The sequence below is a fragment of the Megascapheus bottae genome, chromosome 33 (assembly GCF_031878675.1).
Source record: "Megascapheus bottae isolate mThoBot1 chromosome 33, mThoBot2.hap1, whole genome shotgun sequence".
Taxonomy (NCBI): Eukaryota; Metazoa; Chordata; class Mammalia; order Rodentia; family Geomyidae; genus Megascapheus; species Megascapheus bottae.
Window position 1 is genome coordinate 7,285,666 of NC_143541.1, and position 21,505 is coordinate 7,307,170.

Consider the following 21,505-nt stretch of genomic DNA (forward strand, 5'->3'; position numbering starts at 1 on the left):
ACGTCTTCCCGGGAGCCCCCGTCCACCACGCCTGCCCCCCTTCCTCCCCTCCCCTGCACCCCGGGTGACGGACCCCGCAGGCCTCCAGGCCCACACGGCCGCCCCGCCCCCCGCACAGTGGAGAAGCTGAGGCCCGGGAGGGGACAGAACTTGCCTGAGATCCCCGCGGCCGTCCCCACCGCGGGCCGCCGGGGCTCGGCCGGGCCCCGGGCTCAGGCCCGCCATGCCCGCGGGGAGTTCGACCTGGAAACGGGTCCCCAGAGCCTTCCCGGACCCGAGTCGGGAGAAGCCGCTCAGCAGCCACCGCCGACTTGGCTCCCAAAGCCGTGGTTTACACGGCTCCGCCAATCAGATCCTTCCTTGCGGAGTTGCCCCGCCCACGCACCCTCGCCGACCAATCGCGCACGAGCCTCCGGGCTTCCCGTTCCTTGGGCGCTCTGGCGCCCCGGCGCGGCCTCCCTGAAGACTGGCGCTCGCGGAGGGACCTGCACGCGCGCGCGCGCGCGGTGCCGACTGCGCATGTGCGTTGCCAGGGGTAGCGCGGGTAGCCAAAGTGGCTGGCGCGGCGGAGCGTGTGGCCGAGGCCGGGAGGAGGAGCCCCCGGCGTGAGGGACGCTGCGATGAGGACCGTGGTGACGTGGAAAGATAAGAGCGATCAGTGGTGAGGAGTGGGACAGGCGGGGACTAGAGGGACGCCGAGCCCGGGATGGCGGGAGCCGAGGGCGGCGGGGCTGCCGTGGTTGCCAGGACGACCGGCCTGCGGCCTAGAGCCCGGGGCCTGAACGGGGGCCTGACCGGGGTCCCGGGGCCTGACCGGGGGCCTGACCGGGGGCCTGACCGGGGTCCCGAGGCCTGACCGGGGCCTGACCGGGGGCCTGACCGGGGTCCCGGGGCCTGAACGGGGCCTGACCGGGGTCCCGGGGCCTGACCGGGGGCCTGACCGGGGGCCTGACCGGGGTCCCGAGGCCTGACCGGGGGCCTGACCGGGGGCCTGATCGGGGGCCTGATCGGGGGCCTGATCGGGGGCCTGACCGGGGTCCCGAGGCCTGAACGGGGGCCTGACCGGGGGCCTGACCGGGGTCCCGAGGCCTGAACGGGGGCCTGACCGGGGGCCTGATCGGGGGCCTGACCGGGGGCCTGACCGGGGGCCTGATCGGGGGCCTGATCGGGGGCCTGACCGGGGTCCCGGGGCCTGAACGGGGGCCTGACCGGGGGCCTGACCGGGGTCCCGAGGCCTGACCGGGGGCCTGACCGGGGGCCTGATCGGGGGCCTGACCGGGGGCCTGACCGGGGTCCCGGGGCCTGAACGGGGCCTGACCGGGGTCCCGGGGCCTGACCGGGGGCCTGACCGGGGTCCCGGGGCCTGAACGGGGGCCTGACCGGGGGCCTGAACTGGGGTCCGGGGCCTGATCGGGGGCCTGACCCGGGGCCTGAACTGGGGTCCGGGGCCTGATCGGGGGCCTGACCGGGGGCCTGAACTGGGGTCCGGGGCCTGATCGGGGGCCTGGTCGGGGGCCTGACCGGGGTCCCGAGGCCTGACCGGGGGCCTGACCGGGGGCCTGATCGGGGGCCTGATCGGGGGCCTGACCGGGGTCCCGAGGCCTGACCTGGGCCTGACCGGGGGCCTGATCGGGGGCCTGATCGGGGGCCTGACCGGGGTCCCGAGGCCTGACCGGGGGCCTGATCGGGGGCCTGACCGGGGGCCCGGGGCCTGAACTGTTTTCCCTTGAATGACAAAAGTCAGTGTGGTTTACTGCGAGAGCAAGAGAAGTAAAAACTTCAAGCATGGAGACACAAAAGTGAAAAGGCTTCAGGTAGATACTGTTGCTAGGCACCTTTCCAGCGGAAGTCTAGCGGTGTCTCTAGCTGTACATTCCCAGGTAAAGTCAGCCTAAAGATGAGCATCAGCTGAAGACATTCTCCTAATTGGAAAGCTTGAAAATAGAAAGGGAATGGCATATTTTTTTAAATAATTGAGTGCTATTTAACATCTTATTTCATTTTCTTACAGTACTCTGTGCATGTATGTGCTGGTACTAGGGCTTGAACTCAGGGCCTTGCACTTTTGTTGGTTTGCTTACTTATGGCTAGTGCTCTTATCACTTGAGCCAAGCTTCCAGACTAACCTTTTGATGGTTAGTTAGAGGTGAAGTCTCAAGAACTTTCCTGCCTCGACTGGCTTTGGGCCACAGTCCTTTGATCTCAGCCTCCTGACAGGCCACGGGTGCCCTATTCATTATAACTTCTGATAGCGATTGAATACAAAGTTCTAAAATTATACATTTCTCCTCATAGATAGGCTGATGATAGCCGGTCGGTGCACACTTGTCTTTTATGTCAGGGAGAAAGGGAGTGGCAGGGACCATGGTAAAGAGCTGTGCTGTGCACAGAGGGGGCATCTGTGCTCTGCCCCTGCCAACAGCAGTTTGACCAGGTGTGCTCAGATCTTCCTCTTTTTATCAAAATCTAGGAATCTTGAGTTTTTAATGTGAAGTGTCCTAATTTTAAAATGTGGGCACTTAATGGGGGGAAAAAAGGATACAATGGAACACCATGTGGGTCCAATAAAACATTTGCTGGTCAACTGTAGCCTGATTTGCTCTGTTCTCAACCCTTAGGACAGAATTTTGCTCATTCTTTTCTTGTGGTATTTGAGTCTGTCACGTGTAAGAGTTATTTTTTTACCTGTTTATCTCAGACATCTATAAATCTTAAAAAAAAAAAAGCAGTAGCTCTGTCATCTTTATTTTCAGACATCGATGTGTCCAGTGGTGTCACGGGTGGTGGTTGGTGTTTGCAGTGTGGAGGCATGCCCCAGTGAATGAGGGGAGGTTAGTTATCTGGGGTGTGACCCCTTGCAGATTTGGAAGCGCCTATTAGAATAGGAGGCCTGGGGGTTCAAAGCCAGTCCCAGCACTAAAGACTGTGAGACTCATATCTCCAATTAACCACTAGAAAACCAGACAGTAGCCATGAGCCAAAGAGCCAGGGACAGCGTCCAGGCCCAGAGTTCAAGCTCCACAACCAACACACACACACCAGCCCCACAGTAGTTAATAGCTCAGAGTGCAAGTGGTAGAGAGCCCGCCCATCTCTGAAGGGGAATCCAGTGACATATGTTTTGACAGTGTGTCGTCCATTGCAGGGGACAGAGCCCCTGGGGATGGCGGGCAGTGTGCGGGCAGAGGCTGCATGGCCAGATGGAGGGACTCTTGCCCTGGTGGGGGCGACAGACTACACAATGTCTAGAGTCCTTTCCAATTCTGACTTTCCCTGTTTCCATGATTTAAATGAAATCTTGTCTGACATTCAGTTACATACAATGCCATGCCCTGTGGGGCCATGGATATATAATGTAAACCATGGCTGAATCCTTTGATTTGCATAAAAGCACAATTAAAAAGACAGTACCTGGAAACAATGAACATATAAGAGGCTATATGCCAGGGAGCGACACTGAATTGTGCAGCTTATTTACAGTAAGAGTTTAAGTTGAGCACGCGTTATGTGTACAGTACATTTTATATATGGTACATGTTTAATGGTGATATTTTTTTTAAATTTAATTAATTAATTTATTTATTTATTTATTTGCTTGCCAATCCTGGGCTTGGGCTCAGGGCTTGAGACTGTCCTTGGACTTTCTCAAGGCTAGCACTCTACCACTTGAGCCTCAGCACCACTTCCGGCATTTTGTTATGTATGTGGGGTACCGAGGAATCGAACCCAGGTCTTCGTGCATGCTAGGCAAGCACTCTGCCACTAGGCCAAACTCCCGGCCCCCTAATGGTGATATTTTTGAGAAGAAAATTTCACAAAGTTCAGGGAAAGTGAAGACTTAGATCTGAGAGGAAGGTAATTCAGGCATAGTCTAAGTAAGACCCTTACTAATAAATAATCTAGCCTGGAATAACCCTGCTGAAGAGGCCTCAGAGATATGTAAAGTGGAAAGCCACATCCCTAGGGTTATTTAGAGAGACGCAGCCCCCCTGCAAACCCCACTGTCCCATCATAGCAAGTAGCAGATGCTTTGCAGAAGGCTGGCAGGTGGCCCACACACCCTTGTTTTGTGGATGAAGAAAAAAACTCAGATAGGAGGTCAGCTTTTCTGGCCCCAGTCTGTCCTTCCCCATTTTTGTCTCTTCCTTCTTCTCAGTGGGAAATGTATTGAGAGAGCTGGACTCAGAAAGAAAGTGCTGGAAGCCTAGGTCTGTTATTGCCGAGCAGTGAGGAAGGAAGCTGAAGGACCAGGGACCCAAAGTTGCTTTTTTACCTTGTGTCCAGATACAAAACGGGGCAGCCACCCCCTTCCAGCTTCTGAGTCTCAGCCAGCTGCCTGTCAACAATCTGCCTTACTCTAGTTTCCTCATCTTTAAAAAGCAGGCTGATGATAGCTGGGCACTGGTGGCTCATGCTTATAGTCCTAGCTAATCAAGAGGCTGAGATCTGAGGAGCATGGTTCAAAGCCAGCCTGGGCAGGAAAGTCCGTGAGACTCTTATCTCCTGTTAACCACCAGAAAATCAGAAAGTGGCGCTGTGGCTCAAGTGGGAGAGTGCTAGCCTTGAGCTGAAAGGCTCAGGGACAGCATCCAGGCCCTAAGTTCAAGACCCATGATGGACAAAACCAAAACAGGCTGATGACACCTGCCCTATCTAGTCACCGTGTTAAAATAAGGTGCAAGAGAAGGCCAGCTTCTCCTTGCTGAGGAAATGTGGAGATCTTCTTGTTGAAGGATACTTCTGCCCATGAGTGGAATCGGGTGGGGGTTGGGAAGGCAAGTCCCCCTGGCACTGCACGGTGACAGCAGTTAATACAGGGCACACTCCAACATGGCTAAGCCAAGAGATTTGTAGCATTCTCACTACACAAAATGGTTAAGTTGTTGAGGAGGTGGATGTGTTAACTCGCTTTAGATCAAAGCATCATATTGTACTCCATAAATACACATAATATCTGTCAATTAAAATGTAAAAAAAAACACTTTCCTCTATGTTTCATTCAATCTAAGATGTTCTTGATCATAAAGTATCAACGAAAGCAAAAAAAAATGATCGATTAAATTGACATGTCATCAATTGCAAGATACATCTCAAACTCAGATACATTGTAATGTGTGTAGAAGTGGAGGTCCCTCAGGTGGGGACTTCCTGGAGGCCAGGAAGGGACTCAGACTTGCACACCTTGTACCTGTTGGTAGCTAGCGTGGCAGGCACTCAACACATCACTGACTGGCTCTTCTCACCCTCGCACTTGCTCCCAGGGTGTTTAGCCCTGTGGTATCATTCAAAGAGTTAAAGTGCCCTAGAGGTTAAGCCTTTGACTCATTCCTGGCATCGGCTCTAGACAGGAGGAAACCAGGCTGCAGAGCCGAGTGCCGAGTCTATTATGACTGAACAGCTGCCAATGGGTGGTGGTTGCATGGAATTTGCAAACACATGCAATTCATTGCTGTTATTTTCCCCCTCATACTCACGGTGTTGATAGTAGAAACAAAAGTTAACTTTCCTGGCCATCAGCAAACCTCATCATTTTGGTTCCTAATTGTCTTCTTGTCTTGTCTTCTGTTTAGTATCTATGACCTCACATTTAAGCCCGATGGAACTCAACTGATTGTGGCTGCAGGAAGCAGATTACTGGTAGGATTTGGTCTGAGTTTCCTTTTTAAGTGCTCTTTTTTCCTCCTCCCTCTTGTAAGTACACTGAAATTTGACCCGTTTTCTTGAGATAAAAAAGGCAAGGGAGGAAAAACCAGTCATTACTTTTTAATGGGGAAGGAAATGGGCTATTTAAAACAGGTAAGTAAACAGTCTATCAGCTAGGAACTTGTGAACAATGCCTCCTTTGGAGGCATTCATCTTTTTCTTTTTGCTTGAGACACCATGAAGTAGTTGCAGACAATGAATCAGAATTCCTTTGAAATTGAGTGGGTGTCAGTTCATATTTTGTGCTGAAATACCTAAGCAACATGATTGAAGGGGGGCTGGGAAGGTGGCTTAGTGGTAGAGTGCTTGCCTAGCATGCATGAAGTCCTGGGTTTGATTCCTCAGTACCACACACACAGCAAAAGCCAGAAGTGTTGTTGTGGCTCAAGTGATAGAGTGCTATCCTTGAACACAGAGAGGCTCAGGGACAGAGCCCAGGCCCTGAGTTCAAGCCTAAGACCAGGATAAAAAAAAAAAAAAAGGTTGAGGAAGTCCCCTCCATGAAAAGCCAGACAGATACCCTTCCCTAGACCTTTAGGCCCTGGCCTACCATATGCACGTTGTGCTGTTTTTTGTATTTTCAAAGGTTATAAGCTCTCCCTGAAGGCCAATCCCTCTGGACAGAACTAACCTCCAGAGAGAACTCTGACCTGTGTGCTCTCCCCTTTTCCCACCCCGTGTCAAGTCCACTTCCTCTTCACTGTTGTCTCCAGTTTTGCAGACTGACTGATGTCTGTTTTCTGTATGGAAGCTCATGCTTAAATTGTTCTGCAGACTTGTTCTCTCCAGGGTAAACAGTCCAATCCTTTCAGCTTTCTTCTGACTGTGTGGGAGTTTTATTCTGATTCCTCAGATGGTGTGTTTTGTACATTTCCATTTATTTATCCATGTTACAGAACCATAAAATATCCTAAATCCATAGTACAGCTGGGTTTTATAACACTTCTTCCTACTTGCAAACCTAGCACAAGATCTGTGACTCTGTCTCGGTAGCTGATAAGAAACATCTTGGTGATGTGGGGGTGAGCGCTGGCCCTTTGTGCTTGCTGGCTTTATTTGGGTGGGCCTGGCTTGACTGGCCTTGTTCGTAGCCCGTGGCAGAATGAGTGAAGATGTAGGGACTATCCATGGCTTTTGTTTCTCAGGGATGGATGGTTTGGCACCTGGTCCCAAAGGGCTTAGAATCAGGACTTCATTTCCTGGCTACCCAGTGTGAAGTCATATTCCTGCTGGTTTTGCAGCAGCCTTCCTTGGATACAAATTTAGAACATTGACGACAGTTTGGTTTTAAAAATGAAAATAATGGTAGCAGGCCTATAGGAATTCTGAATAGTTGATGTCACAGAAATAATCTACACGTGTCTCCCCCTCTCACTTGCTTGCTAGGCAGCGCTCGCCTGTGAACCATACCTCCAGGCCTTTTTTGAGCTGGATGTCACCTTGCTTCCTGTCCAGGCACATGCCTGGATCGTGATCTGGCTCATGACCCCCTGTCCAGCTTCTTCCATAAGGTGGAGTCTTGCAGACTTTCTGCTCAGGCTTGCCTGGAGCTGTGATCCTTTCAATTTTATCCCCCCGGCTAGAATTTCAGGTGTGAGCCACCAGTAGTCAGTTCAATTTTGTCTCTTTTTGACAGGTTTATGACGCCTCTGATGGCACCTTGCTTCAGCCCCTCAGGGGACACAAAGACACCGTATACTGTGTGGAATATGCCAAGGATGGTAAGAGGCTGCTCTGGGTTCCACCTCTGTCATGGCCTCTTGGCTACTTGTGTGTGTACGTGTGTGCGTGCGTGCGTGCGTGTGCGTGCACGCGCTTGCGCATAGGCACTCTTAATTCGGAAGACAGGACGTTTCTGCATTGTAAATTCTGACATCCACGTCCAGGAGTATTTCTGGCAACCCATCCCTGTGGCAGGTACTGTCCGAGGTGCTGGAGATGCTCTGGAGAACCAGAGGCCAAGGTCCAGTAGGGGAATGAGGAGAACTAAGCAGTAGCGATGGGTGAGGAGTGCTGTGAAATAGGACAGGCAGGCAGCGTGAGGGGCTGGGAGATTGGGAGGTTGGGTGGGCTCATTCAGATGGGACGGGTGAGTAGAGACCCTGAGGCCTGGGACAATGAGATCTGTCGAGCTGGGATAGTGGCCGGTTGTGTGCCAGGCCTCCTGGGAGTTGAGGCTTGGGGAGCAGGGAAATGAAGGGGAGACAAGTGCCAGGTCATGTTGGCTACTGTAAGAATTTCACCTTTGGTTCTCAGGCGATCATGCCCCACCGATAGGCTCTGAGCAGAGGAGGGATGTGATCCCACTTGTATTTTTCATTTGGATTGCAAACAGCCTGCAAGAGATGAGGTTGGGGCAGGGAGACAAGCCAGGAGCTTCTTCCAGGGGAGTTGAGCGCAGGGCCTGCCGCGGTGAGAGGGGATCTGGATTCTGGATTGAGGGTGGAGCCAAGAGGGTTTCCAGAGAGGCTGGACTTGAGGTGTGGGGAAAGAGGAGGTGAGGTGACTCCCAGCTTTGACCCGAGCAGCTGCGTGCGTGGGTGAGGACGTCAGAGCGAGGAGGCAGTAGACACCTGGCTCGTAGGCACACAGCTGGAGGGTGACATCACTAGGAATTCTGACCCAGAGATGCAGCGTGGCAGTGTCTGGCTGCTGTTTCCTGCTCCCTGTCTGGCAAGGAGGTGACAGCAGCTTGCTGTTTGTTAGGGGTTTGCAGTGCAGCCACGTGGCTGGACTGAGATCCTGAGTGGCTGTGAGGGTACTTTGTAGGTAGCATCTTAGTTGACCGCCCCAGAGAGGAAAGTGTTTTCCCCACTGCAGTCCAGAGCAGTCACTGCCCAAGCTCACCTTCCACAGGCCCGAAGGTGACATCTTCAGCTCTGTGGCAAGTGTGTGATCACCTCCTAACTCACCAGCACAGCTTTCACCCTGGCATTTGTGGTCCTGATCCCTCTTCCCCCACGAGCTTGTAGGCAGTCTCAAGTAGGATGAAAATGCGGTTCTGACCTGCCACTCTGCTTCAATCCTTTCTTGCCTTGAAAGCCTTGCCATTGCTTTGGGGGTAAAGGGCAAGGGATCCTTCCACTGTCCCCTTACCTCCTGCCTTCAGTGTCCATGCTGGCTGCCTCTCAAACCTACTAGCCCTTCCCTGCCTTAGGGCCTTTGCATGTCTGTTTCATCCATGTGGATGTGTCTTTCTCTTCCTTTTTACTTGGCTAAGCTCTGCTCATACTTTAAGCCTCCCATGATCCACAGTGCAGCATTTGAGTCTGCTGAGAGGAGAGGATTTCTGATGCCTCTCCTGCAGTGTGGCCATCACAGGCAGTAATAATGTATATTTCAGAATTGCTGACCCCAAATACCTAGCTTTCTAAGAAACACTCTGAGAAATGCTGGTTAAAGTAGTTGTAATCATTTTCTTCTTAACACAGGCAAACGCTTTGCTTCTGGATCCGCTGACAAAAGTGTTATTATCTGGACATCGAAACTGGAAGGCATTTTAAAGTACACGTAAGCCACCTCAGGACGTAGTGCACTTCTTGTTTATTTGTTGTGCGAGACAGAATCTAGCCTTGCAGCCCAGCTTGAGCTCCTCCTGCCTCAGCTTCTCAAATGTTGAGATTCCCGGCATGCACCACATTTGTAGCCAACACTCCTTGGAAAAGATGGAAGGAAGAACTGTTTTCCTCCAAGATGAACCTAGGATGCAGGGGTTGCTAAGCATTGCTAGCTTGGCCAGCCCTGGCCGGGTGTTTTCGTGGAATGCATTTCAATTCATCTGCCACCATGTATCCCACTCATCCCTAACCGCCTTCCTCCAGTGTGCGTGTGTCAGAAACAACCTTGAGGAAGGGGGGGCAGGTGCCAAACCTCCTCTGCCCCTGGGGCTCAGCTGGCATTGTCCCCGTGGCTGCTGTGTCAGCCTGCCTCTCAGCCTCAGGTGTCTCTGCCCTGCTGGATTTGGTGCATCTCCACTGTGGCTTCTTTAGGGTTGAATGTTACCTTCCTGGTTTTGCTAACTCTGTGTCACTGGTTCCTAGGACCATGCCTGGTCCACTGCAGGAATTCAGCAAACCATTTCATTTGAAAAAAAAACAAAAAAACCCAAGGCACAAAAGAATGTAACATGCACTACCCTACCCATATTTTAAGTTTAATAGTATTACCTGCATTGACATTGTTCTGCAACCAAATTTCGGAAATTAAAATCTTCATTCATATATGTATGTATCCATATATATATTCAATTCATATCTATATATCTATACATTCATCCATCTGTCTGTACATACATACATACGTACATATGTACATACATGAATTCCCGGGTCTGGTCCCTTGCTTGGTCGACTCTTTACTGCTCAAGCTGCACATCCAGCCTTTTTAACTCTATTGGTTTTTGTTGTTGTTGTTGTTGTTGGGTTTGAACTCTGGACCTGGGCGCTGTCCCTAAGCTCTGCCCTGTCCCTTGAGCCACAGCGCCACTTCCAGTTTTCTAGTGGTTAATTGGAGATAAGAGTCTCTGGATCTTTAGTGCCTGGGCTGACTTTGAACCAGGATCCTCAGATCTCAGCCTCCCCAGTAGTTAGAATTATAGGCGTGAGCCACTGCGCTCAGCTAACTCTGGTTATTTTAGAGATAGAGTCTCTCATTGCCCAGGCTGGCCTGGACTGCAGTATTCTGATTTTATGCTCCCATTGCAGCTGGGCTAGTAGGCAAGTGCCACTGAGCCCAGCTGTTGGTTGAGAAGGACTTGTGAACTTGGGCTGGGCTGGCCTCTAAGTGAGATCCAACCTAACTTGGCCTGGTGAGTAGGTAGACTGACAGGCCCTGGCCACCTCACCTAGCAGAACTTTAACTACACCTAAGAATCTCCCCCCGCCCTGCCCCTCAGCCTTTGCCCCCCACTGCTCTGCTTTCTCTGTGAGTTTGACATTCTTCCTACCACATGTAAGTGGAGACACAGTGTTTGTCCTGCTGCAACTGAGTTGTGTCAGTGTGAAGTCCCATGGTTTAGCCGTGTTGTGTGGTATTGGGCTTCCTTGTTATGCCACTGTAACAGATGCCACGCTTTGCTTGTCATAATTTGGTGGACACGTGGGGTGCGTCCATCATTCACTTGGCCATGGTTACCAATACTGCTCTGAGCATGGAGATGCAAATCAACAGGTGATCATTTATTTATGCCAGTTCTGGGGCTCAAACTCAAGACCTGGGTGCCATCCTTGAACTTTTTTTTTTTTTTTTTTTTTTTTTTTTTTGCACCAGGCTGGTATCCTGTCTCCACTTCAGCTTGTCTGGCTAATTGGAGATAAGAATGTCCCAGACTTTTCTGCCAGGGCTGGCTTTGAACTGCAATCCTTAGATCTCAGCCTCCTGAGTAGCTAGGATGATAGGTGTGAGCCATGCTGAAGTGAGCAAGTGAGTGAGGCAGTAGTGTCACAGTGTTACGCAGGCATGCAGGAAGGAGCCGGGCCGGGGTGCAATGATGGTTCAGGACCTCTTCGCTTTCACCGCTGTCTCCAGATCTTGGCCCCGCTGTGCTCACAGGCCTCTGTCCTGTAGTTGTGAGCTGCCTTGAAACAGCAGCAGCCACAGCTCCACACTCCACAGCTGGCCGCAGGCTGGTCCTTTCTGTCTTTGGCACCTCAGCTCCCAGTTGGCAGTGCAGGACGATGGCCCTGGGCAGTGGCCACAGAGGGCTGCATAGAGAGCTAAACCTCCAGTAGAAGCCACGGAGGCATTGGTGGTTTTCATCCTAACAGCTCATGCCACTTACCTTGCAGGCACAACGAGTCTATTCAGTGCGTCTCCTACAACCCCGTCACTCACCAGCTGGCATCGTGTTCCTCCAGCGACATCGGTAGGTTCTCTTTCCCACACGTCTCATCCTGGCGTAACCGAAATGGTGGGCCCCCCATGATGAAACCCTTTCAGAATGTAGTGCTTGTCCTGCCAGTGCACTCCCCCTCCTCTGTGTCTGAGGGGAGACCTTTGGTTTCCTTTACCTTGTGGAAGGCCCGATCCCCCCGTGTGATGCTGACCCTGAATCTGGCACGAGGGCCAGGGCAGAAATGGTGAGCAGAGGGGAGGGCACGGGCATGCCGGGGGCTCACCCCAGCAAGGGACAGGTCCGCATGCCCACGTTGCAGTCACCCCCATTCACCATTTCAGCTTTGCATTGGGTGCAGCGTCCTGGTGGCTGTAGCTATGCTCCCCAGGGGCTGCAGGACTCAGCCATTCCTGGCATCACACAGGCCACTATGGTGCTGCTTAGAGGATGTGACGGGAGTGTGCATGGAGGGAGGGAGGCAGGCAGGCTTGCAGATGGTCTCCATTAAAGGCTGATTCTGGCTGCACTGGTGGCTCCCGCCTGTAATCCTTGCTACTCAGGAGGCTGAGTTTTGAGAATTGAGATTTAGGAGCCAGCTCAGGCTGAAATGTCTGCAAGATTCCATTTCCGACTAACCAGCAGAATGCTGGACTAGAGGCATGGTTCACGTGGTAGATAGCCAACCACGAGTGAAAAAACTGAACTAGAGCTCTCGGCCCTGAGTAAAGCCCCAGTAGCAGCGGTTTTTATTTATTTATTTTATTATTATTATTTTTTAAGTTGACTATGGGCCAGATGTAATGGCCTATGCCTGTAATCCAAGCTACTTAGCCTGGGCAGAAAATGAGTGAGCCTCCCCTGCCCCCCCCCTCCCGTCTCAGTGAAAAAGCCAGGTGTTCTCCTGTGCTCCTACTACTTATGAGAGAGGAATGAAGAGGAGGCTGGACATTTGGGCTGGCCTGGGTATAAATGCATGCTCCTGTTAGTAAAACAAACCACAAAAGGCTGGGGAGAGAGGGGGTGGCTCAAATGGTAAAATACCTGCTTCACAAACGCAAGGCCTTACGTTCAGATCCCAGGAGCACCACCAAAACAAACAAGTTCCGCTTTCTAGCTCTGTGTGTTGTGTCTCTGCTAAGACAGTGGGACCCAGAGAATAGCATGGGTGCAGGGTGGGTCTTTCAGCTTTCTCACTGTGGAGTTCTAGGCCTCCAAAAAGGAGAATTTAAGCAAGAACACATCATGTAATTAAATCAGGAAGAGATTGTTGTTTGTTTAAGAAATTAAGCATTTTTCTCCCTGTGAGGCCCTCGTTTATGAGTTTACCTGGGGGCCCTAAAAGACTCCAGCCTCTGTCCTGTGGTGTTGGGGGCAGGTAGAAGATGTGAAAACATGTTGGGGCGGGGATTTTCCGGCAATGCACTAAGCACTCTGAAGGATTTAAAGGTGAATCCCTAGTGGTCTCTGTGCCAGCTCCTGCCTGAGGTCTTCTGTTCATTTTCACCCTACTGACAAAGGGGTTCAAGGATCACTGGAAGTCTCTGAGCTGGCAAGTGAGGATCAGGGCTTCGACCCAGGATAGGAGCTGCATCCAGCCCTGCTCTGGGAAGCACTTTTTGGGGAGGCAATGAGCAGGAGCTCAGGGCGGGCGTAGCAGAGCACAGAGGACGTGTGCACAGTTGGAGGGGTGGTGAGGAGACGAGCAGAGGGAGATGTTCCACTGCACACCTGGCTGTAGAGATCTATTTGTGCACCAGATTTCCCTGCTGGCTCACACTTCATGGCCCAGGCAAAGAGCAGCATTTGTTTGTGGTGTCTGGATGTGCACCTGATGCTGGGGCCACTGTGCCACAGTGGGGAGTGGCTGGCGAGGACCTCTGTGGACGGGGCGTGTGTGGTGGCAGAGGCCGGGTGTGACTTAAGCTCATGATGCCCTCTGCTTGCTGTGTACCCATGAGGAGTCCAGGTGGATAGTTGCTTGAGACCTAAATCCCGCAGCCTTTCTTCTTTCTCTTTTGAAAAAATTATAGATTTCCAGTGAGCCGCAGAGATAGCTCAGTGCAGCCTCACGTGTCCTTTATCTAGTTTTCTCCACAAGATATATGTAAATTTTTTTGGCCAGTCCTGGGCTTGAGCTCAGGGCCTTGAGCACTGTCCTTGGGTTTTCTCAAGGCTAGAGCTCTACCCCTTGAGCCTCAGCACCACTTCCGGCTTTTTCTATATATGTGGTATCAAGGAATTGAACCTGGGTCTTCGTGTATGCTAGGCAAGCACTCCACCACTAGGCCAAACTCCCGGCCCTGCAAGATATTTCTTATATAACTAAACCAGGACACTGGCTAGCAGTGTATGTGTGCAGTTCTGTCACTTGTGTCACGCGTGTCATGCCACACAGAACTGTCCTGTCTCCTCGTGGACACCGCTCACCATCACACTTGCCTCCTGACCCCGTCACCCCAGCCCTGGTGCCAGTGAATCCAGGGCTGCCATCCTGTCATTCACGAATGTTATGTAAATGCAGTCACTGTACGTGCAACCTTCCGAGGTCCCCTTCTCTTTCACTCAGCATGAAGCTCCGGAGGCCCCCTGGGTTGTTGTATGCGGCACTACTTCATTCTTTCTGTTGCTAAGTAGTATTCCAACTGCCAATCTTTTACCATGTGTTGAAGGGCTGTGGTCTCCAGAACAGAAGTCTGTATCCAAGCACAAAGCCAGCAGCAAGATCACCTGTTGCAGGTAAGCTGAGGGCAGCTGTGGTGTCAGGCTTTTGCGCCTTCCTCCTCTGAACAGGCCCTCCTCACTACACACTCACTACACACAGCAGAGGGGACTGGTGTACCTTTTTTCTTTTCGTCTCTCTGACGGGAAAGAAAGAGCTAGGCCTTTGATCAGAGAGCCAGAAAGCCCAAGTTGCCTCCACTCAGGTAGCTGGCCATAGCTCCTTGTCATAAGGGTGTACTAAGCAGAGGGTCTAGACATGGGAGGCTGGCCTTGTGCACAGCACGTGTGGGGCTGCAGTGCTAGCTTCGTGGGTAGGCCTAGAGCCAAGTTCCAATTTTGTTATGGACAGTCTCTGTGACCTTAGGAAAGTGACTGAACCTCTCTGAGCTGGAGCCTTAGGGTCCTCATCTGTCAAGTGGTGGTACAAGCCCTGGCTGGGTAGGTTTGTGTGAGACACACACCGAGTAAGCATGCCAAACGTGATCCATGTCTAGCACAGAGTAAGCACCTGTACATGGTAGCTGCTCCTTCAGTTTAGATTCTGAGGGTAGTTCTCTCCTTCATCATGTGCCCAGTGCCACTGCATGGCAAGGCTTGCCCTGGGCACAGGGGATAGTCACAGGCTCCCTTGCCTGGGTGAGGCTGAGATGCAAGCCAGAGACAGGCCTGGCCCAGGGACGCAGTCACAGAGTGTCATGGAGGGGGAGCCGTGCAAGCTGCTATGTATCTCGCTACTGACTCCAGAAAGCGGTGGGGCTCACAGTAGGGCTCTCTGATGAGCAGGAGCGACAGTGCCACAGCCCAGGGCCTCGCTGAGCTGTGGCACATGCTCTACTCTAAACCAGAGTGTTGGTCTCACTGGCTTTTCCTTCTATTTCGTTCCCTGTCCCACACCAATGTTGGCTGTGTGCCCAGCTGGACGAATGATGGCCAGTACCTGGCTCTGGGGCTATTCAACGGGGTCATCAGCATACGGAACAAAAACGGGGAGGAGAAAGTGAAGATCGAGCGCCCGGGGGGCTCCTACTCCCCCATATGGTCCATCTGCTGGAGCCCATCCAGGTACGGGGCAGAGACGCGCTTTCTCTCGGCAGGCTGTGTTCTCTCTCTGAACCCTTCCCCAGACCTTGGTAGTTTGCAAGTCTTCTCCCTCCACTTGACCGGACCTTTTGGAATCGGTTGCATTTAAATAGTTTTTAAAGAGCTATCTTGAGTTTTGGCACAGATCCCAGAGATTTAGCTAAGCAGATGAGCTATGTAGGCCAGGCGAAAGAGGATGTGTGAGTGTTGTGCGTGTGAATGCATACATGAGCAGCGTGTGTGTGTGTGTGTGTGTGATGTTCATCTGTGTGCAACAATTTCCTTATTGTAGCCGAGATTTTTTTAGTGGTTCCTTACAAATCTGGGCAAAGTGTGTGCTCCCCCGGTAATAAAGAGCTCTTCCATGAGCCTCCATTGTTGTCCTTGCCAAAAGAGTCAGAATTAAGTTTCCAGGTGTCTAAAGTCTAGCACGGCAGCTCAAGCCTCATATGCTCTTTCTGCCTATGCCCATGTGACTGTGAGGGTGAATTAATATCTTTACAGGCTCTTTGTGTAATCCCATAATATTATTAAACTGTCTGTATCCCCCACAGAGTCCTCTGAAGGTAAATGAAAGGACTTGTTTACCAACCCAGTGTCATGTTACAGATGGGCGCCCACTTGATTTAGGAGGCCATTTAATTCCGTTGCCTTCCCCACACCAGGTTATTATGCTTCTTCCTGGCTAAATCTGTCAGCCCAGGTTGGGCCATGCGTACCTAATGCTGCCGGAGGCTATTAGCTTACCCCAGAGTTCCTGCTGTTTGATTTTGTGGCCACAGATGACTGTGTGGCTTCAGGCCGCCATCTTTAATTCATGAGAAGCAGGATGCCCAGTGTACCTGGTGGCTGTCCTCTTCCGGGCAGGGCTCAGGGGCTCCTGGACAGGGCTTGAAATGATAGTGCTAGAGCAGTTGTAGGCGATGTGATTGTGAACCACCACTTACTGTCTGCAGCCGGTGGGAGAATTTCTGGATGAGCAGAGAGACGGAGGATGCTGAGGATGTCATTGTCAACAGCTATTTTCAGGAAATCCCTTCCACTCTGAAGTCAGCAGAGTACGGTAGTCAGGGTAGTGAGGCAGAGGAGGAAGAGCCGGAGGAAGAAGAAGACAGTCCCAGGGACGACAACTCGTGAGTGTGTCCCGGGAGCAAGGTGCTCCTCGGAAGGGGCCAGGCCTCGTGTAGCCTGCCCGGGCCAGCAGAGCAGGGCCCCAGCTTACACACACACACACACACACACAGAGTCGGGGCTCAGCCTTCCATGCCCCGAGCCCCCATTGGTGTCTCTGTGTTCTCCTCAAGCCCAGCGCACCCCTGCAGTGCTATCATCTAAACCATGATAGAGCCAACTCCGCCCAGTTACAGTAGACATTCTTCAAAAACATGGCTTCTGGTGCCTGTCTTGTGTCACCACCTGGATGTGCATACTCAACACTACCCGTGTCACCAGCCCCGTTCCTTCCCACTCCCTCAGGATTCCCGCCTACACTGGCTGAAGACCTTACCCTGGTCTTGAGCATCCTGTCAATTAGAATGGGCCAGCGGGCTGGTGGGCCAGCTGACCACAGACCACCGCATCTACGGCGCTCGAGGCTCAGAGGCCTTGCAAGAGCCCCAGTGTCATGGGAGGAAAATGGGGACAAAGAAAGGAGGAAGAGGGGCTTCAGCCAGAGCATCACCTGTTCCACATGAGGCGTGTTTTGGTAAAGAGCCTCACTGCTGGGATCAGAGGGGGCTGAACACCACCAACCCAGCAGCCCACGGATGCTGAGCCAGCCCACAGCCAGTGGCCAACTCAAAGTGTTCACTGAGCACTGGACTTTTTTTTTTTTTCCTGCCAATCTTGGGGCTTGAACTCAGGGCCTGGGCTCAGTCCCTGAGCTTTTTGTTCAAAGTTGCATTCTGCCACTTAAGCCACAGCTTTATGTCTAGCTTTCCTGCCCAGGCTGCCTTTGAACCACGATCCTCAGATCTCAGTCTCCTGAGTAGCTAAGATGATGGGCTTGAGCGCTGGTGCCCTATGAGAGCTGGGCTCTTAAAGTGTGTCTGGACGTCCTTACTAAGTTCGCCTCCTAGCCCCTTCCCTCTCAGCCCTTCCTTCCCCTTAACTCTAAATTTGTGCCTGTGACATTTTCCTCCCTTGCTCCCAGCTGTATTTCTGAACAAAACTTTACCAGTCGTGCCGCATGGTGGCTGCTAGGCCCTGGGCTCTGCAAAGCCCGAATTACAAAGGACCAGGCAACATGGGGTGAATTGAGGCTCAGCCTTCAAGCCTGGGAGAGCCGCTCTTAAACCAGACCCCCAGCTCTGGCCAGCCCACAGCTCTGGCCAGGGCTGTCTCTGGGCACTGGCCCTGTCCTGTAAAAGAGATGTGGCCAGACCGTTTTACTGTGCAGAGCCCCCACTGAAAGACGCCTGACATTCGTATTCATTCTCACTCAGTGGATGCCCGTTTCTTACTGTCTGTTAAACAAGCAAATTGGTGCCGGGCTTCGTGGCCCCTCTATTACTCTCAGCACTTGGAATACTGAGGTAGGAGGGTCGTGAGTTCCAGGCCACCTTGGGCCACACAGGGAGACCATCTCAACCCCCCCACCCCCAGCTCTGAGAAACCCTAAACAAAAGCATCAACAAGAAGACAACCCAAACAATTCATGCCTTCTCATCGGGAGCGCTCCCTCCCTCCTGGACCAGGGAGCTGGGATGTGCATTCCCAGGCAGCAGAGGTGTCGTCCCCGCCCTCCAGCTCATGACCGTAGTCAGCACAGTGGCTGACTGATGGGTTGGCTCGGTGCAGCTTTACTTTTGGCTTTCTGACAGCCTGGCCAGGGCTTTCTTTTCCTGTTTGTCAAGCTGTTAGGGCTGAGCTCTTCAGCAGGCCGTGGCCCCCGTAACCTCTTTTGTCTTCTGTTGATTAGAGAGGAACACAACGACATCCTGGCTGTGGCTGACTGGGGACAGAAACTTTCCTTCTACCAGCTGAGTGGGAAACAGGTATGTACCACTGCAGAATCCCAGCCATAGCCCGGCGCCAGTGGCCACGCCTACAATTCCAGCCCCTCAGGCAGTTGAGATCTGAGGATTGCGGTTTGAAGCCAGCCTGCACAGGAAAGTCTGTCCGACTCTTACATCCAATTAACCAGCAAAAGCTGCTGAAGCTTGGGCCAAGTGATAGAGTGCTAACCTTGAGAAGTGGGGGGAAAACAAACCCAAACAACTCAGGAACGGCCTTCAGTCCCTGAGGTCAAGCCCCAAGACTGGCACAAAAAATAAAATAAAACAAACCCAGGTGTACTTTTCTTTTTTTTGCCAGTCCTGGGCTTGGGCTCAGGGCCTGAGCACTGTCCTTGGACTTTCTCAAGGCTAGAGCTCTACCACTTGAGCCTCAGCACCACTTCCAGCTTTTTTCAATGTATGTGGTACCAAGGAATCGAACCCGGGTCTTTGTGCATGCTAGGGGAGCACCCTACCACTAGGCCAAACTCCTGGCTCCACCCAGGTGTACTTTTGCTGATCATCCCTTCTCCCATGATGAAGCACCATTATTAGCTTCTGCCCTCCCCTCCCCACACCCCCACAGACACAGGTTGTCATTCCACCTGCTGACCTTGTGAGCGCTATTCTGGTGCAGCCTGGCACAGAGGAGCTGCTGACAGATGTGCACGTGCCTCTGCTCTGCTGGAGCCTTGGCGTGTGAGGCACAGGACACCGGTAGTCCCTGTCTGAAAAGAAAAGACACATGTAGTCCCTCATCAAGAGCTACTCAGTTTTCATGGCTGATCTCCCAGTGTCCTTATTTATTTTTTGGCCATACTAGGATCTGAGCCCAATACACACTTGCGAGGCAGGTGCTCCAGTGTGGAGATAAGACTCCACCCTTTTTCTGTGCTGGTTAGTTCTTTTTGGTTGCACTGAGGTTTGAACTCAGGGTCTTGTGCTTGCTACACAGGTGCTCTTACCACTGAGTCACGCCTCCAGCACTGTTTGTGTTAGCTCTGTTGAAGTAGAGTCTCGCTTCCTTTCTGGGCACAATCAACTTGTTACAGTGAGGACAGTAGGCCCATGCCACCATGTCCAGTTCCTGGTTGAAAAGGGATCTTGAGAAGCTTTCTGCCTGGGGTGGTCTCCAACCCACAATTCTCCCAACCTGAGCCTCCCAAGTAGGTAGGATTTTAGATAGGAGCCACTGGCACCCAACATCATGCCGGTGACTTTTGAGATAGGGTCTTGCTTCGTGCTGGACATGAGCGTGAGTTTCCCAATGGAGATGGGATGACGGGCGTCCACCACTGTGCCCGCTTCTCCCGTTAAGATGGGGTCTCCTGGATTTCCTGCTGCAGCCCATCTGCAACCATGCAATTATGAAACCTTGGGCTCTCAGCTTCCCACTTAGCTGAGGTGACAGGCAAGCACCAGCACACTAAGCTATTGGTTTGAGCCTTGTTAAGAACTTTGGGTTGCTAGGCAGTTGAAATTCCTAAAAAGGGAAGGAAACATATTAAACTTATAATTGTGGTTTAAATTAGTTGAAGGGAGTTAGGCAGAAACTGTTCAGCACTGCATTCATTAAACAGAGCCACCTTCACTGTCGCTAGATGCATTAAAAGGGAAATATTTATAAATTGAACTAAAAAACTTAGGGAAAAAACCCTTCTAGAATTATTTCCTTAATGAAATGAATAATGAATAAAGGAGAGTATTATAAGCAGAGTAAGTTCAGCTTTGTGAAATACATTAAAAATAAAAGCAGATGATGGAAAGAAAGAAGCTGCAGGCAGCCACTGGCAAGGACTGTCGAGGAAGAGGGCCTCCAGGTAGGCTGAGGAGCTAAGACCCGCTCTGGACACTGCTGGCTGGAGGGAGTCAAACATTGGGCCACAGCAGGGAGGGAAGAGGATCCAGAGGCCCAGGGCCCCATGTGACGGATGCCGCAGCCCGGGAGGGCTGACCGAAGGCGGGAAGCCTGTTCGTGGCGTGTGGTCATTCTGCCTTCACGGATGGTCTTTCTCTGGTGTGTGTTCTCTTTCCGCAGATTGGAAAGGATCGGCCACTGACCTTTGACCCCTGCTGCATCAGCTATTTCACAAAGGGAGAATACATTTTGATGGGGGGATCAGACAAACAAGTGTCCCTTTTCACCAAGGATGGAGTGCGGCTTGGGACAATCGGGGAGCAGAGCTCGTGGGTGTGGACGTGTAAAGTGAAGCCTGACTCCAACTACGTGGTATGAAGAAATCGCCCTGTTGGGCTTTGCTCAGAGGCGCTCCACATGAGCCAGCTGGTCCAGGCTTCGCAATTGCTGAGGACAGGTGGGAGGGTGGGCTGTCTCCTCAGAGCTGGGATTGACTGACCGCCCTCTCCCCTTCAGGCCATAGGCTGCCAGGATGGCAGCATTGTCTTGTACCAGCTGGTCTTCAGCACAGTCCACGGCCTCTACAAGGACCGTTATGCCTACAGGGACAGCATGACCGATGTCATTGTGCAGCACCTGATCACAGAGCAGAAAGGTAGTGGCGGGCTTGGGTGACAGCTTGTGACATGGCAAAAAGTATCTCCACGGGCTTTTCTTTTCTTCTTTTTGGGTGGTACTGGGGTTTGAACTCAGGGTCTCAGGCTTGTTTGGCTTTTGCTTGGCTGGTGCTCTGTCATTTGAGTAATACCCCCAGCTCCACTGCTGTTTGGGGGTTATTTTGGAGCTGGACTCTCATAGATTTTTCTGGTGTTGAACTTCGATCCTCTAGATCTCAGCTACCTGAATAGCTAGGAGCATAGGAGCTTATGTGAGCCTCGTGTTTTCTGGAGGCAGGGTGTCCCAGACACTGCATATGGCTCCCAGTTGTCAGGTGGGGATGTGGTCATCCCTCTGGTGAGCGCTTTCCAGATCTCAGGGGCCATCAGTGCTGGGAGGAGGACAGAGGTTTATGCAGCAAGTGGTGGCAGCACTTTGGACCACAGAGTTCAATCCCCAGGTTCGCCAAAAAATTGCATACAACTCTGGGCCCCAGTGCCACAGAGCTGATTGTATAGATGAGACACTACATAAAGATCTTTTTAAATAAGAGCATCTCATTTTAATTGCTAGGAACATTAAGTAAATGATGGCTTTTAATTTCTCTACCTTCCACCTTAACAACCTTTTGCTAGAGCCGGATTTTTTTTTTTCCTT

At 52.0% G+C, this 21,505-nt stretch overlaps 1 protein-coding gene across 10 annotated transcripts in view; it reads left to right on the forward strand.

The window, feature by feature from the left end:
• Positions 1-527: 527 nt before the first annotated feature.
• The window catches only part of Ift122 (intraflagellar transport 122), a 50,967-nt gene continuing 29,989 nt past the window's right edge, over positions 528-21,505 (forward strand). For 4 of the 10 annotated variants that reach the window (XR_016533534.1, XR_016533533.1, XM_090323909.1 and 1 more), the window contains exons 1-11: positions 528-661; positions 5,571-5,637; positions 7,340-7,424; positions 9,135-9,213; positions 11,490-11,566; positions 14,206-14,272; positions 15,173-15,319; positions 16,294-16,470; positions 18,258-18,333; positions 20,372-20,563; positions 20,708-20,846. Coding sequence is in view for 4 of the 10 variants with exons in the window: in XM_090323909.1 (XP_090180035.1) it covers positions 621-661; positions 5,571-5,637; positions 7,340-7,424; positions 9,135-9,213; positions 11,490-11,566; positions 14,206-14,272; positions 15,173-15,319; positions 16,294-16,470; positions 18,258-18,333; positions 20,372-20,563; positions 20,708-20,846 (1,147 nt within the window). In the remaining 6 variants the exon portion in view is untranslated. Of the gene's footprint in view, positions 662-5,570; positions 5,638-7,339; positions 7,425-9,134; positions 9,214-11,489; positions 11,567-14,205; positions 14,273-15,172; positions 15,320-16,293; positions 16,471-18,255; positions 18,334-20,371; positions 20,564-20,707; positions 20,847-21,505 lie in introns of all 10 variants that reach the window. The other 6 variants (XR_016533538.1, XR_016533537.1, XM_090323911.1 and 3 more) reach the window with 3 other exon arrangements.